Source organism: Notolepis coatsorum, assembly GCF_963971535.1.
Source record: "Notolepis coatsorum genome assembly, chromosome: 14".
NCBI classification, from domain to species: domain Eukaryota; kingdom Metazoa; phylum Chordata; class Actinopteri; order Aulopiformes; family Paralepididae; genus Notolepis; species Notolepis coatsorum.
This window is the reverse complement of record NC_140178.1, coordinates 70,583,715-70,608,189: the sequence shown is the minus strand read 5'-3', so window position 1 is coordinate 70,608,189 and position 24,475 is coordinate 70,583,715. Positions and strand designations below refer to the sequence as shown.

Sequence of the window (24,475 nt, the reverse complement as noted above, 5' to 3'; positions counted from 1 at the left end):
AAGTACATACCCAAGTAAATGGAAGATTGCTCCACTTCTACAAGGTCCATTTGCATGTTCAAGTATCTAGGGACATCTATGGACCTCATGGAATATTTAAGTAAATTGTAAAAAAGAAAAGAAAAAAAAAATACTATGATACCCATTAAAACAGTCATTCGAATAATAGAAGCCTACTTTGCTAGAATGATTAATTTCAAACAGTGCGTGTGTGGCGTTTCCGTTAGCCGGTAATTACCGGTATTTGTCCGGCAAAATCTCTTGAAGTCCGACATATTTAATTTCTCCGGTCTTAATGTCCGGTGAAAATAATTCCCTGAGTCTAAGCACAATTTGATTATTTGAATTGTATTAAAATAGGCTAAAATTAAATAGCCTATGCGATGAACGAAACGATCATTACATTTGTTTCCTCGTTGCTTCTAATAATGACAACGACGTTGTCAGCGAGAGCTTTAAAAACGTAGGTCTCGGTTCGCTTCATCGGACCAAACGCGAACCAAATATAGGAAGTGATTATTATTACCACTGCTCGCAGCACTCACTGCAAAACAAGCACACTGCATCTAATCTCTCTATCTATCTATCTATCTCTCTCTCTATCTATCTATCTATCTATCTATCTATCTATCTATCTATGTCTGTGCATCTTGGGAAGAAGGAAGAAAAAACGCGGCTTATTATTATTACCGAGGCGCGCGGCTTATTATATTATTAAAACGGCTACTTGTGGGCACTCATAAAAACACCGTGGTCTACAAGTTGTTTAGCGAGATGATGGTGGTAATGTGCTTCAATAGAACAATGGATCAATGCCATGTCAAAACTCGGCTCCGCTGATCTGGGCTCCGCAGTACACACACAGACACACACACACACGCGCGCGCGCACACACAGGATCGCAGCCACACACACATTTCCACTGTCCAATAGACAAGCGCCCTTTTCGACCGCGTGACATTGAGGTGGAGAGAGTAGTCACGCAAACCACGATAATGTTGCAGTCTCTCTGCTTTCTCAGTTCTTCGCTTGATATAATTAATACAAATGTCCAATATAACGGAATTCGTTAGCTCATAAAAATGTGATTATAACAGACTGCTGTTGTCGGACCGACTGCCACATACGCGGTCTATTTTATTTCAAGTCAGCAGCAGCACGGAGACGGAGTATCGAGGGACTTATTTTATTTGGAATATATTAATGACTGTATACGCAAAAGTAGCCTAGTTTTAAGTAATAATATTATAAATCTACATGCCTTGAGGATGACATTCTTTATATAGCCTGCCTATTAATTGTTTTAAAGCTCAATAAACTATGACCGGAATTAATCTCATTTGTCCGGTAGTTGAAATCTTGCAGGTCACGGAGACCGGCAACAATTTTTTCTAACGGAAACCCTGGACCGTCACTGTGCGTGTGTGCTTTTGTGTGTGCGCTCGCGCGTTGAGGCTCACTAAGCCTTCCTCCACGCATTTCTGGAGCATTTCTTTATCCACTATGGTTGGATGGTGTATTGTACTTGTGCTATATCATAACAATACATTTGAATCTAATCTCGTTTTGAGATCAGTCGTTTTTCCTTTTGGGTTTATCTTATCGGGGGGGGGGGCCCTTGCGAGCACGGGTAGAACATGCAAACACACAAAAAGGCCCGGGAGATACCCCACCTGGGTAACTGGCAACACGGCAACCTGGTCCCCAAGCGGGAATCAAACCCTGGACCTTCTAGCTGGCAGTGCCGCCTATAACTCTTAGTGATTATGTCCATATAGGTGTTTTTAGACCAAACCGTTGTGGGGACTCCCTGAGAGGAACTACCCACTGAGGAGCTCCCCTGAAAACGACATACTTTCATACTCCCTGAGAGGAACTACCCACTGAGGAGCTCCCCTGAGAACTACATACCTTTAGGGCTTTTTTCTGTTTGCATTCGCACCACCAATAGGAACGCTGAGGTGATGTAATCCGACTGCGTTACTGCCTTCTCTCCCCGGAGGGACAGTGTGGGCATGTAGTGAGAAAGCTTGGCTGCATTCCAGTTTGGCCAAATAGCGTAACATTGGAAATAACGTTACTTCACCTATAAACTAGGGCTGGGCGATAAAACGATAACGATAACTATCGCGATAAATTATTTCCTCGAAATAAACATGAAACGTGGTCGCAAAGTTTCGATATATCGATTTCCAAGCTTGGCTCCGTTCAGCCTCGGCTCACCACACTCACTAACAACAACCAACGTTACGTGATGACGTGATGTGCATACGCACAACAGCTAACAACCAATCAGTGAAGGAGATGGCCGAGAGCGAACGAGATCCGGAAGGAGACCCAGAGGTACTAGGACTCAACAAGGCTTGCTAGGCTAATTAGCTTGCACGGCGTTGTTTTATATATTTACGTGCCGAGTATGTGTGTGTTTTGAATTCTGAGGCCACGTTTAAGTAGTGTGGGGTATACAGTCGACGTCGTTTCAATATATTGTGGCGGAAGAGAGTATTTTAGTGTAATATTTAGCACATTGTCATGGAATACACCACTTATAAACAACAGGCTTGCTAGGCTAATTAGCTTGCACGGCGTTGTTTTATATATTTACGTTCCGAGTATGTGTGTGTTTTGAATTCTGAGGCCACGTTTAAGTAGTGTGGGGTTATACAGTGGACGTCGTTTCAATATATTGTGGCGGAAGAGAGTTTTAGTGTCATATTTATTGTCATGAGATACTCCGCTTGTCGGCTGCTGCTAACGTGCGCGGACTGATGACGACATCAACTCGACTTGAGACATTCGCAGCAGCATAAGAAGTTAATTAAACTTGACAGACATTATATCGACGATAATTATCGATATCGAATTATATGAAAATAATTTTATAATTTTATCGCGATAACGTTTTTGGTCATATCGCCCAGCCCTACTATAAACACAACAACACTGCTTAACTTGTACACTTGCGTGCCTCACGGTTATTGATATGGAGATTCCCAGAAAAATGAAAAGGGTTCAGGAACTACAATGGTGCTCAGTTCCTGCAGTGTGAACGCAACAAAAAGGGTTGAAAAAGTCCCTCCGGTCCAAAATGGTGAGGAGGAGGAGGAGGAGGAGGAGGAGGAGGGTGATGGCCTTGGCCATTACGTCTTTTCTTCTCCCTGCTGTGTGTGTGTGTGTGTGTGTGTGTGTGTGTGTGTGTGTGTGTGTGTGTGTGTGTGCGTGTGTGTGTGTGCGTGCGTGCGTGTGTGTGTGTGTGTGCGTGCGTGTGCACTCTAAGTTGTGCCATGCTGTGGTCTGTTGTTCCACATGAGCACAGCGCTCTGCTGTAGAACAGCTCTGGGTATCACACCCCCCTGTGCCCCAGCAGCTTAGAGCCCACTAGCTTAAGCATTTACACCCACACACACACACTCACACACAAACACACGCAGAGACACTCGCGCGCACGCACACACAGACACACACATTGACATCTTGTACGGTATTTGCAGACACATACACATCTTGTATTTGCAGGCACACACACACATGCAGTGCACATAAACACGCACACACAAGTACAGACACACACACATAGACATGTTGTATTTGCAGACACACAGACACATACATACATACATACACACACATACACACATTTATACAAATCAGTATGCTAATACACATAATAAACAAACAGTCTGTTTCTGCACACACACAAGCCCACTAGCTTATGCATTTACACACAGACACAGACACACACACACACACACACACACACACACACACACACACACACACACACACACACACACACACACACACACACACACACACACACACACACACACACACACACACACACACACACACACACACACACACACACACACACACACACACACACACACACACACACACACACACACACACACACACACACACAGTTTCAAGGTGAAACCAGGCGTATAACCTCACTATGTTGACCCAAGTCTGAGAAGGTGCTCACAGTGTAATTCGTAAAGCTTTGAGCATAGAGACAAATTAATTGAAACACCAGGGAAGATGTCAGTGTTTTAGTGTGATGTCATGATGAGGAGAGGAGTCCCAATCAGACCACGACAGACCAACGACAAAAATAAAAACAAAGAAGAGCAATTTTTCACTGATTGACGAACATTTCTAAAACCACAATATGTGCTTTGTATTCTAGATAGGTATGCACTGATATTAACACACCAACAAGCCTTTTTCCAACTACACCCGTTGTGTCCTGCCTATCTATCTCTCTCGTTCCTGTTATTGGGTCCACACCACCAACAACGAATCCTTACAGAACGAACCGACCTGAATTGGACCCAGCAAGCAGGACGAGGGAGATCTGGCACAACCTCTTCCACCGGCCTCACTTCCAGCACGACCGCCGCGGCCAGCGCCGCCTCCACCGCGGACATGGAGCTCCAGGGTCGTGCCTTCCGAGGAGCCCCCAGGACGAGGCGCGGCTCTCAACGCCGCAGCCCCAGGAGGAGACGGGGCTCCCGTCTCGACAGGTCCCCTTCGCCGCCGCCCTGGTGGGAGGACTAGTATGCGGAGGCAACCCAGGGGGTTCCGGCTCCTTGGGTGGACTACGCCGAACCAGCTGCCGAACCAACTCGGGAGGAGGGTCCCTGTGTGGCCTACCACGCCGAGACCCAGCTGGAGCGTCCTGGCCCTGCCGCCTCCCCCGGGTTTGCTTCCACGTCGGGTTGACCCCGGCGGCGACACGCTGCAGGGCGCTCGACTCTTCCGCCGGCTGAGTCGGGGTCTCTCGTCCCAGCCCCGGATCCTGGGTTGTTGCCGCCATCCCCCCGCTCCGGTCCCTTCTCCGGGCCTCTGTTCCTGTCCCCGGCCCCCCTCACTGGGCCCCTGTCTCCGTCTCCCGCCCCCTCCTTGCCCCAGCCTGATCCTGTTCCCGGTTTCTCCAAGGCTCTCCCCGTGTTCTCCCACTACTTCCCTGGGTCCCGGCCCCCCGCCTTTCCTGTGGCTGCCTCCGTTACGTCTGGAAGCCGTCCTTCGAGGGGGGGGGGTCCTGTCAGGATCCGCGCCAGCCTGGTTCGATTCCTGCACAGGCTGGCCACACGATCCCTCCGCCTCAGAAGGCCTGCCCTGCAGCTCCCTCTAGCGGACTCAATGTGTTACTCCCTCTATTAATCGGTTTCCATATGTTTAATCTCCTGTTGTCCTCAATGTTTACGTCAATGTTCAATGTGTGTATTGTATTCCTGTGTGTTGCCCACTCTGTTTCCCGGTCTGGTTTAGTGTTGTATTTGTATCATTGTTGTTCCTTACTGTCATATTAGATATTGTCTTCATTGTTTGTTCTGCCCAGGTGTGTCTTGTTAGTGATTAGTGTCCCTATATATTCTGTCTGTTCCTGTCACTCCCCTGTCGGTTCGTAAACGTTTCTTGTCACATCCGTTGTTATCATTAGCTGCCAGCTTATGCTGTGGTACTTATTATTTTGTTGTTGTAGTTGAAGCCAAGTAAAGCCTTTTTCCAACTACACCCTGTTGTGTCCTGCCTATCTATCTCTCTCGTTCCTGTTATTGCGATTGGGTCCACACCACCAACAACGAATCCTTACATATACACTGATATTAACAGCTTTGTATTCTAGACAGGTATACACTGATATTAACAGCTTTGTATTCTAGATAGGTAAGCACTGATATTAACAGCTTTGTATTATAGATAGGTATACAGTACACTGATATTAACAGCTTTGTATTATAGATAGGTAAGCACTGATATTAACAGCTTTGTATTATAGATAGGTATACAGTACACTGATATTAACAGCTTTGTATTATAGATACTGTAGGTATCCACTGAATTACTGTATATACTTTTCCCCCTCCTTTTTCCTCCGTTTTTCTCCCATCCCAATGTTAGTTGTTATGCCAATTCCCAATCCCCTTCCTGGTCGCTGCGCACCTACCCCCTATGGTCGGTCTGGGAGAGTGGAGGCTATCACATGCTTCCTCCGACACATGTGTAGCCAATCAACCGCTTCTTTTCACCTGGCAGCGCGGACTCTCACTGAGAGGGTGTAACGTGTGGAAGGATCACACTACCGCCCTTAGATCCTTTCCTCGCTGAGCAGGCGCCCCGACCGAACTGTAGGAGTCGCTGTTTACAACGACCAGGACCCACCCACCAGCTTTCCCACCCCTAACACTGCCAATTGTGTTAGTATGAACGACCAGCCAAGCTGGTAGCAATGCTCGAACCCAGCATATCCTGTACTAGTGGCAAGTGCCTTGCCCACTGCGCCACTTAGCCGCCCACTGTATATACATTTCTGACATGTTATGCATGAGTGTTGGTACTGGATTTTAGTAGTGGGGAAGTCCTACAATACTAGTCCTATAGTTGAGCCTGGTATCTAGTGTATAGGTGTGTCCCTGTTCCCTAACCAAAACAAACCCACAGAAACCACAAACCTGGAAACAACCACAATATGTAGTCTCACAATATGAGACTACAGAGACACAACTCAGCTATCTAATGAGATCAGACATAAGGTGCTCTTTGTGCTGCGTGGCTCATCCTCTCTCCAATACACAGAAGCACCGCTAGATAAATGCAATGCATTAGCTGCTTATCTTGTTGATGCTATCAACAGCATGTATACAACATGCAGGGCTAAATCGAATGCAGGATGTAGCTGGGCTCTCTATCGGAGGTAATGACAGCTATAGCTACGGTGAGAGGCTTTCTTAACCTCTGAGTGACTGTGGTCTGTGGAGAGTGAATTGCGTATTATATTATAAATGGCCTGAAAATGGAAAGAGGATTAAAGTTATGCGAGAACAAGATCAATAGTTATATTCACCTTTGGAAGCTATTTTATGTCTGAGATATTGTTCATATTATGTAGCAGATACTGACCGTACTCTCTTCGTATGACTGTGGAAAAACACTGTGACCTAATAGTGTGTTCTACATCACATCCACAACACAACACAACACAACACAACATTCACAGCACAACCATGCCACCCTTGCCAGTTCTGTCTCACCTTGTATATCTCCGGTTCTTTTATGTCCAGCTGGGCCACATTCCAGAGGTCCACCTTCTGCCTCCCTCTCCTCAGCCCAGACAAGGGGACCCGCGGCGCTGAGAGCCACAGCACCAGGATGGCCAGCATGAAGCCGGCCACTACCCCCTGTACCACCGCACATACGTAGGGCGGCACGGGCAGGACCAGGTACCAGTACACCAACTGTGTGAGCAAGACGAGGGCGGTCACAGGCACACTCTCCGCCTCTGCCGGCTCCTCCTCCTCTTCCTCTGTGTCGAGTTCACTACACAGCCCGGTGCTGCCGGTGTACGGCGGCCGAAAGCCGGGGCGATCCCCGTCGGGTGTCTCCGTGTCCGTACACAACTCAAAGTCTTCGCTGTAGAGTTCGCAGAAGTCCTCGTCCTCCTGTCGAGCCACCAGGGCTGACATTGAGCAGCGTCCCAGGGTGAGGGAGGGTGACCTGGGGAGAAGGGGCGAGGAGGAGGCCCGGGCGAGGGCCAGAGCCGGTCCCAGAGATGGGAAGGAGAAAAAGACAGAGTCTGGACCCTCGCCTGTGGGAGTCTCATCCTCCTCTTCCCCCTCTCCGCCCTCCTCCTCCTTGATGCTGTAGTTGTTGTTGCTCTCCACGTGGCCGTTCACAGCCGCCACACTACTGAGCTCTGAGGCGCTGGAGGAGAGGGATTTGGCGCGGTGAATGGCGCTACCCAAGCACCCGGCACCCGATACGCCCGTTGTAACGGATTCTTCGCCCATGATCTTACTAAAAAGCTGCAGGCGGTCCGACATCACCTCTGACAGCCGGCGCTTGGTGTCTTCTATCCTGGCCTCCACCTCCTGGACCTTGAAGAAAGACCTACCATCTGGGGAGGAGAGGGGGGAGGACGGGGCTGTCTTGGAGTCCCCGCCGGCTGGGGTGACGACGATAGTGCCAGTGGACAAGCGAGGCTGGGAGAACTGCTTGAAGAGCTGCATGTTGCGCCGGGTTTCCAGCAGAGGGCGCTGGGTGGACTGTGTCGTGTGAGAATGGTGGTGATGGTGAAGAGGTGTCTCCTGGTGTTCAGGCTTGCCGGTATCCGTGGAAAGGGACTTGACAAACGACTTCATTAAGTGTCTGTGTCGGGCGTGGGAAGGGGCCGCAGAGGATGTTGTGGATGTGCTTTCTTTTGCCTCAACGTCGTTGGACAGAGTCCTGACAAGGCTGAGGAAGGGTTTGGAGGAGGACAGGGCTGCAGACCTGCAGGGGGAGGAGGAGGTGGAGCTAGCGGTTGTGGCAGGAGGTGAAGGCCGGTCAGAGGGCCAGGAGGAGCTGGCGGGAGGGGTGGAGCTCAAGCAGGAGTGGGTGGAGGTGGGGATGATAGCCAAGGCTGGAGAGTGGGGTTGTGTTTGCTGGGCAGGTGTCTGCACAGACAGCGTGGTGGAGGAGGACACGGGGAGCACGGCGGCTCCAGGGGAGATGTCTGGACCCACAGGTTCAAACTGTAGTTCCTCGCTGGCCTCCAGGCCTGCGGTGATTCCCTGGTCCTCAGGTCCCGACAGCCCCAGACCCTTAGTCCCCCCATGGCCATCCAGCCCAGACGTAGCCCCAATGGACCCAACAGCTGCTCCATAGAGCTCCTCTTCCTCCTCCTCCTCCTCCTTCCCCAGGGCGGAGAAGTGGATGGTGATGGTATCACGCGAGAGGGAGCGCTGCACCTGCAGCTTGGGTCCAGGGGCGGGGCGAGGGGGAGGGGGAGGGGCAGGGCGAGGGGGAGGAGCATCAGCATGCTGGCCACTCCCCCTACTGCTGCTGCTGCTGCTGCCCTGGCTCATCCTCACCACATTGCACAAGGCCTACAGCCTGGGAGAGAGACAGAGAGAGACACAGAGAGAGAGAGAGAGAGAGAGAGAGAGAGAGAGAGAGAGAGAGAGAGAGAGAGAGAGAGAGAGAGACAGAGAGATTAATTTAGTGAAAGTGCCCAATTCACAGCCATTATCAACAACAAACGATTACTTAAATAATACAACAGGGATTCGAAGGATAGGAAAATCACATTACAAATCACCAATGCCTACAGAAAATCCCACATATAATCTACATGCAGACACACACACACAGTATAATCACACACAAAGTGGCTGTCAAGCTGTAGTGATATAGAAAACAGGACTTGTATTGTATATGCTCAGCCTAAGTCTAAATGAGGCAAGTCTTGTTGTTATCGTGCCTGGTTATTCTGTTCCATTGTATCAAGCTCATCACTCTCTGTTCGCCTGATCACAGATAGGACGGCAGCATGCACACACACACACACACACACACACACAGAGACACAGAGACACAGAGACACACATGTCCAAACATAGAAACATATAGAGAAACTCTATGCTGCTAATCATCGTTAAGCCTTGGTTAAATTATGCGCGAGCGCACACATGGTCCTATGAAATAAATTAATATCTATAATATATTTGTAATATTATAGATAATATTATATATATCTATAATATTTTTCGATATCTATATATCACAATATGTGAACAGTAAACAAAATCACAACATAAATAATCCAACTGCTGTTCATCACATTGAAGTGCATGATGATGTAAAGTGTGATATAATAAAAAAAAAACTACTCAAATATTGACAATCTCATTTTGAGAGCAATCTGAGTTAATATGTGATTGCTGCTATCAACGATATCATGATTTCATCATGAACAGCCTGCAGTCAATAAACACTCCATATACTGAGGGGTACAAGAGCTTCATATATGACGGGTACAAGAACTTCATATACTGAGGGGTAAAAGAGCATCATATACTGATGGTTACAAGAACTTCATATACTGATGGGTAAAAGAGCTTCATATACTGATGGGTACAAGAACTTCATATACTGATGGGTAAAAGAGCTTCATATACTGATGGTTACAAGAGCTTCATATACTGATGGTTACAAGAACTTCATATACTGATGGTTACAAGAACTTCATATACTGATGGGTAAAAGAGCTTCATATACTGATGGTTACAAGAACTTCATATACTGATGGGTAAAAGAGCTTCATATACTGATGGGTACAAGAGTTCATATACTGATGGCGGGGTTTGAATTACGGGGGAGCTATGGGGCTCCCCTGAAAAGGACACAGGCTCCCCTGAAAGCCTACTTTCAAACATTCAGGTGGAGCTCTAAAACATCGTCCATTTTTGTGTCACACAGGTTATAGATTTAGATTGTCTGTACATTTAAGGTTCCTGAAATAAATAATAATAAAAATATATCAATGTTGTGTGTTTAGTCGCTAATTACATTCCAATTTCCAAACATTTGTCTCCACTAATAAACACAACGCTGTGTCTATTCCTGCTGTGGCCATCCACACGTCCCGTGGCGGCGCTGCACTCAAATCACAGAGGTTTACGTTGCGGTATTTGAATGGTAAACTAGAAAAGAACTGTGGTTTTATTCAGGATTTGTGAACGTTTAAATGGAGAAAATGTCAAAACGAAAACACCCAAGCCTCGGACAATTTGGATTCACCAAAAAAACAAAGACGGGGACAACAGTGCACCAGCTAACGTTATTTTGCCGGGGCTGGCAGCACCGGTTGCTGACAGTGACAGCTCCAAGGAGAGAGAGGCTTCAGCGCAAGACACCTTTGTTGTATTTTTGTTCATTAATGGTATAGCTGTTATGGTTTGACACCGACCCCAAACGCACGACACAAGAGAGTAGGAATTCAGAGTTGCCAAATACAAGGGCTTGTTTATTTGAATACTAAATATAAAGAGTACAGGATAGGCAAGTCAACAAGACAGGTACATAGGCCAGGGGGCAAAAGTTCTGCTGCTCTGCAGCTTCTCCCGTGGTGGTAGTTTGGGAATAGCAGATGTTGACGTCAGAACCGCTCTGCAGAATTCTCTCGGCAGAATCTCCGATGTGTTGCGAGACCGAGAGAGGGAGAGAGGGAACGAGTCAACAACAGTGCAGGTTGAACGAGCAGGAGAACAGGGTGAACTAATCTTCGTGTAATTAAACACAGTGAGCACAATTCCAAAACAAATCCCAAGTGAATCTCTTCGTGTAATACACACAGTGAGCAAAACTCCAAACACAGTCCCAAGTGAATATCTTCGTGTAATATACACACAGTAGTGAAGTCCAAAAACAATCCAAATGTGAAATAATATCTTCGGTGTGAGCAACACACAGAGGGAGATGAAAAGTCCCAAAAATATTATCCCAGAGGGAACAAACAAAAGGGAACGCTGGGTGAGTGACTGTCTGAACAAAAAGGTGGTAATCTTCAGTGTAATAGTAACACACGAAAAACGGAAATAGATCAAGACAGTCAATAAAAACTCACCCAGACGTAATGCGTAATGGTGCTGGAACAACAGCGGAGCGAGCGCGCGCCACGGGAACAGGTGTCCAAGAGGAAGGCTTCTTGGAAAAATCCTGGAGATAGCACAGAGAGCAAAAGCAGCAGCAGCAGCAAAACGGAGAATGCAACCAGAGAAAAATCAAGACGATCCAACAAACTTAGAGTGGAGAAACGGGGTATAAATAATAAGGGATTGATTGATTGACAAGCAGTGACAGCTGGGGAATGTGATTGAAAAGCGTGCGGACCTGAGAGAACCAATCAGCGACGTCCCTGAAGACGTCACTGGGGAGAAGCGTGTGAATGAGGGAATTGAAATAATTAACAGAAAAACAAATGAAAACAGAGCGAGGTGGTTAAAGGAACAGAACGAGTGAGAGAGCAAGGACAGAAACCTCACAGTACCCCCCCCTCCACGGGAGCCACCCGGCGACCAGGCCGACCCGGCTCGTCAGGATGGGCTCGATGGAAGTCGGTGATCAAGCCGGGATCCACGATGAGCTGCCGGGAGACCCAGCTACGCTCCTCAGGGCCGTAACCCTCCCAGTCCACCAGGTATTGGAACCCCCGGCCCCGCCGACGAACGCCCATCAACCGGCGGACCTGCCACTGGGGGTGACCATCCACCAACACGGGAGGCGGCGGATCAGGAGCTGGAGGCATAAGGGGACTGAGGGAGACGGGCTTAACCCGGGAGACATGGAACACGGGGTGGATGTGCATGGATGCAGGAAGCTTCAGGCGCAGGGCCGCCGGACTGAGTACCTTCAGGACCTCGAAAGGCCCGGCGAAGCGGGGGTTGAGCTTCTTGGCCGAGGACCGTAGCGGGAGGTCCTTCGCGGAGAGCCACACCCTCTGCCCAGGGCGGTAAGTCGGCGCAGGAACCCGGCGCCGGTCGGCACCACGACAGGCGCGCTCAGATGTCCGGAGCAGCGCGGTCCTGGTGATCTCCCAAACCCGTCGGCAGCGGTCGAGGTGGACCTGCACGGAGGGAACTGCCACTTCCGTCTCCTGTGCGGGGAAAAGAGGGGGCTGGTAGCCCAGGGAGACCTCAAAAGGGGAGAGGCCGGTGGCGGAACTGACCATTGAATTGATGGAGTATTCAACCCAGGGAAGGAAACGGCTCCAGGATGCTGGTCTCTCGGCTGCCACACACCGAAGAGCAGACTCTACGCTCTGGTTCATCCTCTCCGTCTGCCCGTTAGTCTGGGGATGATAACCAGAGGAGAGACTGACCGTTGCCCCCAATCCCTTGCAAAAGGCCCGCCATACCTGGGAGGTGAACTGGGGCCCCCGGTCAGAGACGATGTCCTGGGGAAAGCCATGAAGGCGGAACACGTGGTGCGTCAGGAGGTCCGCCGTCTCGGCCGCCGAGGGAAGCTTGGAGAGGGCCACGAGGTGGACCCCCTTGCTGAATCGATCCACCACGGTCAGAAGGCAGGTGTTCCCCTGGGAGGAGGGCAGACCAGTGACGAAGTCGAGCGCCACATGTGACCACGGACGGCTCGGAATGGGAAGTGGCTGCAAGAGCCCGGAGGGTGCCTGGTGAGAGGCCTTGCTGCGGGCACAGACCGCGCAGGCCAATACGAACTCCTTGACGTCGTTCCGCATGGTGGGCCACCAGAAACGACGAGCCAGGAAGGAGAACGTGCGATGGACGCCAGGGTGGCAGGCGAACCGGCTGGTATGGCCCCACAGCAGTACCTGGGACCGGACAGAGTCGGGGACGAAGAGACGACTCCTAGGGACGTTGCTTGGAGCACGTTGGAAGCGTAGGGCACGCCTCACCACACCCTCGATGCCCAAGGTGATGGCTCCAACCACTCGGGCCTCCGGGAGGATGGGAGAAGGGTCCTCAGAGGGTGGAGCCCCCTTGGAGTGCATCCGGGACAGGGAGTCGGCCTTCGTGTTGCGGGAACCGGGGCGGAAGGTCAGCGAGAAGTCGAACCGACTGAGGAAACTGGCCCATCTCGCCTGCCGACCGTTGAGGCGCCTGGAAGCGCGGATGAACGTCAGGTTCTTGTGGTCCGTCCAGATGGTAAAAGGCTCCTCGGCACCCTCTAGCCAATGACGCCACTCTTCCAGCGCAGCCACGACCGCCAGCAGCTCCCGATTGCCGGTGTCGTAGTTCCTCTCGGCGGGGAGGAAGCGACGCGAGTAGAAGGCGCAAGGATGCACCTTCTGGTCTGAAAGAGATCGCTGGGATAGGACAGCGCCCAGGCCAGAATCCGAGGCGTCCACCTCCACGATGAACTGTCTCTTGGGGTCAGGGTGGAGCAGGATAGGGGCAGAAGTGAACCTTCCCTTGAGGGACCGGAACGCAGCGCATGCCGCTGGGGACCAGTCGAACGGCAGAGCAGGGGAGGTTAGCTTGGTAAGTGGCTCCGCCACTTGACTGTAGTTCCGGATGAACCTTCGGTAGAAGTTGGCGAACCCGAGGAAACTCTGTAACTCCTTCCGAGTGGTGGGTTCTGGCCAATCCTCCACAGCCTGGATCTTGCGAGGATCCGCTCGGGTCAAGCCCTTCTCAACGATGAAGCCCAGGTAGTCGACGGAGTTGGAGTGAAAACGGCACTTCTCCGCCTTGACGAAGAGCCGATTGTGGAGGAGGCGCTCCAGCACACGGCGGACATGCAGGATGTGTTCCTCGAGGGTCCTGGAAAAGATGAGAATGTCGTCCAGGTACACCACCACGAACACCTCCAGCATGTCACGAAGGACGTCGTTCATGAGTGCCTGGAATACCGCCGGGGCGTTGGTGAGGCCGAACGGCATTACAAGGTACTCGTAGTGGCCCCTGGGGGTCTTGAAGGCGGTCTTCCATTCATCGCCCTCACGGATACGGACAAGATGGTAGGCACTTCGGAGGTCCAGCTTGGTGAAGAACGAGGCCTGAGTCAGTGGCTCGAAGGTGGAGCTCATGAGAGGTAGGGGGTATTTGTTCTTGATGGTGATCTCGTTGAGCTGACGATAGTCGATGCAGGGTCGCAGGTCCCCATCCTTCTTACCAACAAAGAAGAACCCGGCCGCCACCGGGGAGGAGGAAGGCCGAATGAGTCCTGCTTCCAATGACTCAGAGATGTAGAGATCCATCGCCTTCTTCTCTGGGACAGTCAGACTGTAGAGGCGGCTGCCGGGAAGGGGAGCCCCTTGGCGGAGGTCGATGGCGCAGTCATAGGGGCGGTGAGGTGGAAGGGCCTGAGCCCTGGTCTTACTGAATACCTCCATGAGGTCGTGGTACTCGGGAGGTATGGACGAGGGGTCCGGGGGCAACTCACCAGCGGGCCTCCGGGGCGGGGGACAGGACGCCGCCTGCAGACAGCGGGCGTGACAGGAGGAGCTCCAGCCCCTGATGGTACCGGAGGACCAGGCGATGTGGGGCTCGTGCAGCGCGAGCCAGGGCCTACCCAGGACCACCGGGACAAGGGGGGATCGGGTAATGAGGAACTGGATTCTCTCGACGTGGTTCCCAGCGATGGTCAGCACGACTGGGCCGGTGCGTTGAGAGATGTCGGCCAGGCGGTGTTGGTCCAACGAAAAGATCTCCAAGGGCCTCACAAGGTCCTCAAGAGGTATGTTGGCTCGGGTGGCAAACTCGAAGTCGAGGAAATTCTCGTCTGCCCCAGAGTCGATGAGGGCCTCCACCGTGGCACGTTGGTCCCCCCAGGCCAGGGTGACGCTCATCAGATGGTCAGGTGGTGCGCGGCGCTGGGAATGGGAAAAACGGCTCACCAGGATCTCCCGGGGTCTCGGTGAGCCTGATCTTTTGGCCGGGTGGGGCAGTCGGCGATACGGTGTCCCGCACCTCCGCAGTAGAGGCAGAGACCGGACCTGAGCCTTGCCTCACGCTCCGCCTGGCTCAGATGAGAGCGTCCCAGCTGCATGGGTTCCTCCTCGCGAACCGAACGGGGAAGCCTGTTACCACCAGTAGTGTTGGGGACGGGGCGTCCAGGAGTCCGGGGTGCTTCAGGAGGTAACAGTCGGGTCCTCTCGCGCCTTCTCTCCAGGAGGCGTCCGTCAATACGGATGACGAGGCTAAACAGATCCTCGAGGGAGTCGGGCAACTCCCGGGTAGCGAGCTGGTCCCGGACTGCGTCACTGAGCCCCCTCAAGAAGGTTAGGCGAAGAGCAGGTTCGTTCCATCCACTCTCCACCGCCGCCAGTCGAAACTCCATGACATAGTCCGTCACCCTGCCGCTCCCCTGTCGGAAGGTCCCCAACCGGGCTCCAGGGTCCAGACCTCGGGCTGGATGGTGGAACACTCTGCGGAGCTCCGCCACGAAGTCTGGATAGGAAAACAAAAAATCTGCTTCCATTGCCCAGGAGGAAGTGACCCACTGGGCAGCATGGCCTGAAAGTAAGTTCGTTATATAAGCCACTTGGGACCCACGAGCAGAAAAACGGCTTGGTTGATGACGGAAAACCAACTCACATTGCATGATGAATGTGGCACACTCCTCGGGATTACCGTCGAACAGCCGTGGGACGGAGAGACGGGGTTCCCGAGATGCGAGATCTGCTGGGGCTGCGGGGAATGCTCCTGAAGGGTGTGAGAGATGAAAGGTATTAACGGTGTCGCCCAGCGAGTGAAGCTGAGCGAGAATGTCGGACTGTTGTCCCGCCATAGCGGCCATTGAACCCTGCATAGGCAGGACCTGATCCCTGAGATTCTGCACCGCAGCCGCAGCCCGCTCTAATTGGAGACTGTGATCCCTGGTCAACTCGACTTGATTTGCAAGTGCGGTTCTGACCCTCTCTGTGTCGGCTGGGGTCGTCATTTTGGTTGGATCGTAATGTTATGGTTTGACACCGACCCCAAACGCACGACACAAGAGAGTAGGAATTCAGAGTTGCCAAATACAAGGGCTTGTTTATTTGAATACTAAATATAAAGAGTACAGGATAGGCAAGTCAACAAGACAGGTACATAGGCCAGGGGGCAAAAGTTCTGCTGCTCTGCAGCTTCTCCCGTGGTGGTAGTTTGGGAATAGCAGATGTTGACGTCAGAACCGCTCTGCAGAATTCTCTCGGCAGAATCTCCGATGTGTTGCGAGACCGAGAGAGGGAGAGAGGGAACGAGTCAACAACAGTGCAGGTTGAACGAGCAGGAGAACAGGGTGAACTAATCTTCGTGTAATTAAACACAGTGAGCACAATTCCAAAACAAATCCCAAGTGAATCTCTTCGTGTAATACACACAGTGAGCAAAACTCCAAACACAGTCCCAAGTGAATATCTTCGTGTAATATACACACAGTAGTGAAGTCCAAAAACAATCCAAATGTGAAATAATATCTTCGGTGTGAGCAACACACAGAGGGAGATGAAAAGTCCCAAAAATATTATCCCAGAGGGAACAAACAAAAGGGAACGCTGGGTGAGTGACTGTCTGAACAAAAAGGTGGTAATCTTCAGTGTAATAGTAACACACGAAAAACGGAAATAGATCAAGACATTCAATAAAAACTCACCCAGACGTAATGCGTAATGGTGCTGGAACAACAGCGGAGCGAGCGCGCGCCACGGGAACAGGTGTCCAAGAGGAAGGCTTCTTGGAAAAATCCTGGAGATAGCACAGAGAGCAAAAGCAGCAGCAGCAGCAAAACGGAGAATGCAACCAGAGAAAAATCAAGACGATCCAACAAACTTAGAGTGGAGAAACGGGGTATAAATAATAAGGGATTGATTGATTGACAAGCAGTGACAGCTGGGGAATGTGATTGAAAAGCGTGCGGACCTGAGAGAACCAATCAGCGACGTCCCTGAAGACGTCACTGGGGAGAAGCGTGTGAATGAGGGAATTGAAATAATTAACAGAAAAACAAATGAAAACAGAGCGAGGTGGTTAAAGGAACAGAACGAGTGAGAGAGCAAGGACAGAAACCTCACAATAGCTAGCTAGGGATGAAGCTAGCCAGCAAGTTAGTCATTTCTGGAGTTAGCTGTTATATTGTTGTAGCTAGGGCTGACCTTCGAAGCTTTTTTTGGCAATCGAAGCTTCGGGGCCGAGCTTCGATTTTAATTATTTATTATTATTTTTTTTTTACAATTTTTTTTTTTTTATCTTATGTTGTGGGACTTGTACAGCACATTGGTAAACTTTGTTGTTTTTAAATGTGCTCTATAAATAAAGTGAATTGGATTAATGAATTAAGTAGCCCCTTTCGTGACTGTGACGCAGCCAACAAGGTTTCACTCGGCTGTGTGATTTAATTCAAGCTGGATCGCTGTTGTCGTTTGAACAACTTCAGATTTCATGGGAACTACCAATCCCCCAAATCAAGAATGTTTAAGATGAATGAAGTAAGATTTTGATAATTTGAAATATGGCCTGTGTAGACTAAACTATGCACAGAATTATGTCAGTCTACAAGGTCCGGATTCTACATGGTCCGGCAATGTAGACCTTGTAGACTCCACTACAGACCAATTATCAGTGAATGTTCATGCATTTTTAAGAAGGGCTACTTCCACAAAAAAACAAAGAACTCACCAAAACATCCCAGTAGCACCTTATCTAAATGTTCTATTTCATATATGGAGATTCATATTTATTTATGTAAAATAAAACAAGCTGGTCTGCCTGAGTGACTGGTGGAAGAAGGAGAAATAGAGATTGGACTGATTGAGTCAAGCCATGTCACATAGTTCAAGTTTGAAATGCTTCTTTCTGTTTTGCTCCTGAGAGTGTGCTAGATACTGTACTGTACTGGTAATATTATTTATTTTTGTTAACTTCTGAATAAAACAACTTATTAAACACAAGTACATCTTATTGAACATTATTTTGATATTTCATTACCAATTATCATAGCAAAACAGCTTTTTCAAACAGTCTGTAATGCATTTTGGAAACGGGAGATGGACTCATGGTGTAATGGGCCACCTGGCCTGAGAAACATAAGGAGGAAAGAAAAAGTAAGGACTTACTTCTGGTCATTATTTGGGTAGAACACACATATTTTGAATGCCTTCGGCAGATATATATATATTTTTTAGCCATTTTAAGATTAAATCCAGGATTGCAGATAGATTAATCTAGATTAAAAAAATTAATCTATGCCCACCTCTAATTTCTATTTCCTATTTTGTTTATTCATCCCAGTATCTTTCTTTCTTATGTGTGGAATTCTACAAGGCATGTAGGTGTATATGTGTTTGAGGATGATATCCTTCAAACAGGCAATAGTGATGATATAATTTGGGCAGTGCTGAGCTGGGTTACTTTCCTCCAGTGTATTTGTCCCCCGGCCCCACCCAATGGCCCCATGCGCGCGCACATGCACACACACACACACACAAACCGAAGTTAAAAAAAAATAAAAAAAAACAGAGAGAAAAAATTCAATTTTTTCTTTTTTTACTTCGATTTTCTTTTATGTTCGAAGCTTGTGCCATCGAACGAAGCTTCGAAGCTTCGAAGTATTTAAGACAGCCCTAGTTGTAGCTATATATTTTTAAAGCTTTGGTGTTACGTTTTAAACCTGTTTGCATGTCTAGCTTGCATTATAATTAGCTAGCTAACCAGGCTATGCAACACCAAACCAGAGTGCAGGTATATTTATATTTCTAGGCTTACTGTTATAGTTATTTTGATATCGATAACTCAGGTTAACTTGAGGTTAACTTAACAAGTTAACTTGATATGAATAATTGACACTATCGATAGTATGACAAAAATGCTAATACTAAGACACAATGCTAATTAATTACTAATTAAAACACAGCACATAGACACACATAACACTGCTGAGACATGCCTCTATAATACTGCAGAGACACACAGAGACAAACAGCTACATCTGGGAAAACTCCGGACCAGACCATTTTACCTATTTAAGGCCAGCAGAACAATTGTAGCATTCACTTGGTCCTTAGACCCTTTGGTCTTTAGACACTCCCTACAGCTGGACGACCTGACCAGATTAGCCCAGATGTGATTCAGACAAATAACTCACCTCATATTGTCACAAATGCCACAAGTCGTTAAATATACGACCGCCCAAAGCAATATAAAATCTCGACCAGATACCACACTCTCCATACATCATAGATCCTTATCAATAAGGCTTAAACATGCACAAATGTGCACTAAACGCACAGACATGCACTAACGCACGCCAGTCACGCAGACGGGGTCATCCCTATGTTCTCCGGGTCCTATGTTCCCCTTCCCGAAAAAAAGGTCCTATGTTCCCCATCCCTCCTGAAACAAGGTCCAATATCTCCCTTCCCGAAAAAAAGGTCCCATGTTCCCCGGGTCATACTGTCATTAGTGTGAGGTTTTGGTCCGCTCCCTGCCACACTCTCCGTTCCTTTAAGGTACTATGTGATTAATGCATTCCCCGCCACGCGCTCCGTTCCTTTAAGGTGCCGTGTTTGATTGGTGCTTTCCCCGCCACACGCTTTTGGAGCAAGTATCAATCTCATCCCGCAGCTGTCACAGCTTGTAATTAGCGCCCCTGAAGGCTTTATATGCTCAGACCCCCTTACTATCGATGTTGGGTCGTTCTGAATTACACCTGCATATACCTGCCTTCCCGTCGCTGTTCCTGTCTTTTTGCTCTCCAGGATCTTTTGTGGAGAACTGCTGTGGAGAACCTGGTTCCCCGTTCGGACCTACGCCTCGTTATCTGCCCGCTTCTCGCGTTGCGCTCTGGTGAGTTTTTGGAAACTGTCTTTTGGATTATCAGTTTTTTGTGTGTTTGGTGAACACAGAAGAGATCCCGTTTTTGTTTGTACCAGGACTCACCTAATTTTGTGTTAGATTAACACTGAAGATACCATATTGTTTTTTCTCTGGACTCAGCTAAACTTGTGTGTGGTACACCGAAGATCAAGTCACTTGGATTTATACTGGATCAGTCACCTCTCTGCCTCTGTGTGTTCGTTGGGCTAACTCTGATTTCTCTCTCTCTCCGTTTCCACCGGGAGTGAAAGCTGGGAGTATCTGCAGAGCCGCTTCAACGTCACTAGCCAATTCCTCACCACTACCTACTGGGAGTATCTGCAGAGCCGCAACATCTTCACATGCCAGATTCCCCGTTTGTTCGATTGCTGTACTTCATTCCATCTTGTGACTCTGTAAATAAATACGCCCTTGCTTTGGCTAACTCTGAACTTCCTCTCTGTGCCGTTGCGTTTGAGGTCGGTTACAAACCATAACATTACGACCCAACCGACACAGAGAGGGTCAGAACAGCGTTGGCAGTCCAGATAGAGTTAACCAACGACCACAGCCTACAGCTAGGTGCGGCTGCTGTACAGGAGCTCCAAGAGCAGGTCCTGCCTATTCAGGGGTCCCTTGGCTCTCTGGCTAGCCAGCAGTCTAATATTTTCCTCCAATTACAAGCGCTGAGTGAAACCGTTAACACCTTGCTTGTAACCCCACTTACTTCAGGAGCCTCGGCCGGAGCATCACCCGCAGCCCTGGCAGGCCCCGCGCCTCCCGATCCCGCACCTCGGGAGCCCCGTCTCTCCGAACCACGGTTGTTCGATGGTAACTTCGAGGATTGTGCCACATTCATCATGCAATGTGAGTTGGTTTTTCGTCATCAACCCAGCCGATTCACTTCAAGGGGAGCCCAAGTGGCTTACATGACTAACTTGCTCTCTGGCCGGGCAGCCCAGTGGGTCACTGCCTCCTGGGCAATGGGGGCAGAGTTCTGTTTTTCCTACCCAGACTTCGTGGCTGAGCTCCGCAGGGTTTTACACCACCCAGCCCGTGGCCAGGACCCTGGAGCCCGGTTGGGTACCTTCCGGCAGGGCAGTGGCGGGGTCACCGACTACGTGCTGGAGTTCAGACTGGCGGCAACGGAGAGCGGTTGGAACGATCAAGCACTTTGTCTCACCTTCATGAGGGGGCTCAACGACGCTGTCAGGGACCAGCTCGCGACCGTGAGGAACCTGAGTCCCTCGAGGACCTGTTCAGCCTCGCCATTCGCATCGACGGACGCCTCCAGGAGAGAAGACGTGAGAGAACCCGACAGGGACCTCCAGAGGTACTCCAGACCCCCCGTACTCGTGACGGTACTGCGGGCCGCCCTGCTCCCAACACGACTGGTGGCTCTTTCCCCTCCCGTTCGGTGCCCGGGGAGGAACCCATGCAGCTGGGACGTTCTCATCTTAGCCAAGCTGAACGGGAGGCGAGGTTCAGGTCCGGCCTTTGCCTCTACTGCGGTCGGGATGGACACCGTATCGCCAACTGCCCCACCCGGCCAAAAGACCAGGCTCGCCGGGACCCCGGGAGATCCTGGTGAGCCGTTTTTCTCGTTCCCAGAGCCGTGCACCACCTAGCCGTCTGATGAGCGTCACCCTGGCCTGGGCGGACCAACGGGCCACGGTGGAGGCACTCATTGACTCGGGGGCTGACGAGAGTTTCCTAGACTTCGAGTTTGCTACCCGGGCCAACATTCCACTTGAGGACCTAGTGAGGCCATTGGAGGTATTCGCATTGGACCAACACCGCCTGGCTGACATCACTCAACGCACCTGCCCTGTCCTGCTCACCATTGCTGGTAACCACGTTGAGAGACTCCAGTTTTTTATCACCAGATCCCCTCTTGTCCCAGTAGTCCTGGGCCGGCCCTGGCTCGCGCTGCACGAGCCCCACATCGCCTGGTCCTCCAGTACCATCAGGGGGTGGAGCTCCTCCTGTCATGCCCAGTGTCTTCAGGCGGCGTCCTGTCCCTCGCCCCGGAGATCCGTTTGTGAGCCACCTCCGGACCTCTCGACCATACCCCCCGAGTACCACGACCTCATGGAGGTTTTCAGTAAGTCACTCTCATGTACTCCACCTTCGAGCCTCTCACCCAGGCTACCGTCTTTACCAAGCTGGACCTCCGGAGTGCCTACCATCTAGTCCGTATCCGAGAGGGCGATGAGTGGAAGACCGCCTTCAAGACTCCCAGGGGCCACTACGAGTACCTGGTTATGCCGTTCGGCCTCACCAACGCTCCGGCGGTATTCCAGGCGCTCATGAACGACGTCCTTCGTGACATGCTGGAGGAGTTTGTGGTAGTATACCTAGACGACATCCTCATCTTCTCCAAGACCCTCGAGGAACACATCCAGCATGTCCGCCGTGTGCTGGAGTGCCTCCTCCACAATCGGCTCTTCGTCAAGGCGGAGAAGTGCCGATTCCACTCCGACTCCGTCGATTACCTGGGCTTCATCGTGGAGAGAGGCTTGACCCGAGCTGATCCTCGCAAGATCCGGGCCGTGGAGGAGTGGCCGGAACCCACCTCTCGGAAGGAGTTACAGAGCTTCCTCGGGTTCGCCAACTTCTACCGAAGGTTCATCCGGAACTACAGTCAAGTGGCGGAACCGCTTACCAGGCTGACCTCTCCCGCCCTGCCGTTCGACTGGTCCCCAGCGGCGTGTGCTGCGTTCCGCTCCCTCAAGAAGAGGTTCACTTCCGCCCCGATCTTGCTCCATCCAGACCCCAAGAGACAGTTAATCGTAGAAGTGGACGCCTCGGATACTGGACTGGGAGCTATCTTATCCCAGCGGTCGGCAACAGACCAGAAGGTATATCCGTTCGCCTTCTACTCGCGTCGTTTCCTCCCTGCTGAGAGGAACTATGACATCAGCAATCGGGAGCTGCTGGCGGTTGTGGCTGCCTTGGAGGAGTGGCGTCATTGGCTAGAGGGGGCCGAGGAGCCATTTACCATTTGGACGGACCACAAGAACCTGACGTACATCCGTGCTTCCAAGCGCCTCAATGGCCGGCAGGCAAGATGGGCCAGCTTCCTCAGTCGGTTCGACTTCTCGCTGACGTTTCGCCCTGGTTCCCGCAACACGAAGGCCGACTCCCTGTCCCGGTTACACTCCAAGGGGGCTCCAACCACTGAGGACCCGACTCCCATCCTCCCAGAGGCCAGGGCGGTAGGAGTAGTCACCTTGGGCATCGAGGGGGTGGTAAGGCGTGCCCTACGCTTCCATCGCGCTCCAGGCAATGTACCGGTTCATCGTCTCTTCGTCCCCGACTCGGTCCGGTCCCGGGTCCTCCAGTGGGGCCATACCAGCCGGTTCGCCTGCCACCCGGGCGTTCATCGCACGTTCTCCTTCCTGGCTCGTCGATTCTGGTGGCCCACCATGAGGAACGACGTCAAGGAGTTTGTACTGGCCTGCGCAGTCTGCGCCCGCAGCAAGGCCTCCCACCAGGCACCCTCCGGGCTATTGCAGCCGCTTCCCATCCCGAGCCGTCCTTGGTCACATGTGGCGCTGGACTTCGTCACGGGTCTTCCTTCTTCCCAGGGGAACACGTGCCTACTGACCGTGGTGGATCGGTTCAGCAAGGGGGTTCACCTCGTGGCCCTTCCCAAGCTTCCCTCGGCGGCCGAGACGGCGGACCTCCTGACACGCCACGTGTTTCGCCTCCATGGTTTTCCCCAGGACGTCGTCTCGGACCGGGGGCCCCAGTTCACTTCCCAGGTATGGCAGGCTTTTTGCAAGGGATTGGGGGCAACGGTCAGTCTTTCCTCTGGTTATCATCCCCAGACAAACGGAGAGGATGAACCAGAGTGTGGAGTCTGCTCTTCGGTGTGTGGCTGCCGAGAGACCAGCTTCTTGGAGCCGTTTCCTTCCCTGGGTCGAGTACTCCATCAACTCCATGGTCAGTTCCGCCACCGGCCTCTCACCCTTTGAGGTATCCCTGGGCTACCAACCCCCTCTTTTCCCTGCACAGGAGTCGGAGGTGGCAGTTCCCTCCGTACAGGACCACCTCGACCGGTGCCGTCGGGTCTGGGAGATCACCAGGACCGCGCTGCTCCGGTCATCGGAGCGCGCCAGTCGTGGGGCTGACCGACGCCGGGTTCCTGCGCCGACGTACCACCCTGGGCAGAGGGTGTGGCTTTCCGCAAGGGACCTTCCACTTCGGTCCTCGGCCAAGAAGCTTAACCCCCGGTTCGTCGGTCCTTTTGAGGTTCTGAAGGTACTCAGTCCGGCGGCGGTGAGTCTTAAGCTTCCTGCGTCCATGCACATTCACCCCGTTTTCCATGTGTCCCGGGTTAAGCCTGTCTCTCTCAGTCCCCTGATGCCTCCTGCTCCGGAACCACCTCCTCC

The 24,475-nt window shown here is 51.1% G+C and overlaps 1 protein-coding gene across 2 annotated transcripts in view; it reads right to left on the bottom strand.

The window, feature by feature from the left end:
• Positions 1-24,475, bottom strand: part of tex2 (testis expressed 2) — a 156,066-nt gene that overhangs the window by 62,154 nt on the left and 69,437 nt on the right. For both annotated transcript variants that reach the window (XM_084328553.1, XM_084328554.1), the window contains exon 3: positions 7,041-8,880. In XM_084328553.1, the coding sequence (XP_084184679.1) occupies positions 7,041-8,852 (1,812 nt within the window). In that variant the 5' untranslated portion in view covers positions 8,853-8,880. The remainder of the gene's footprint in view (positions 1-7,040; positions 8,881-24,475) is intronic.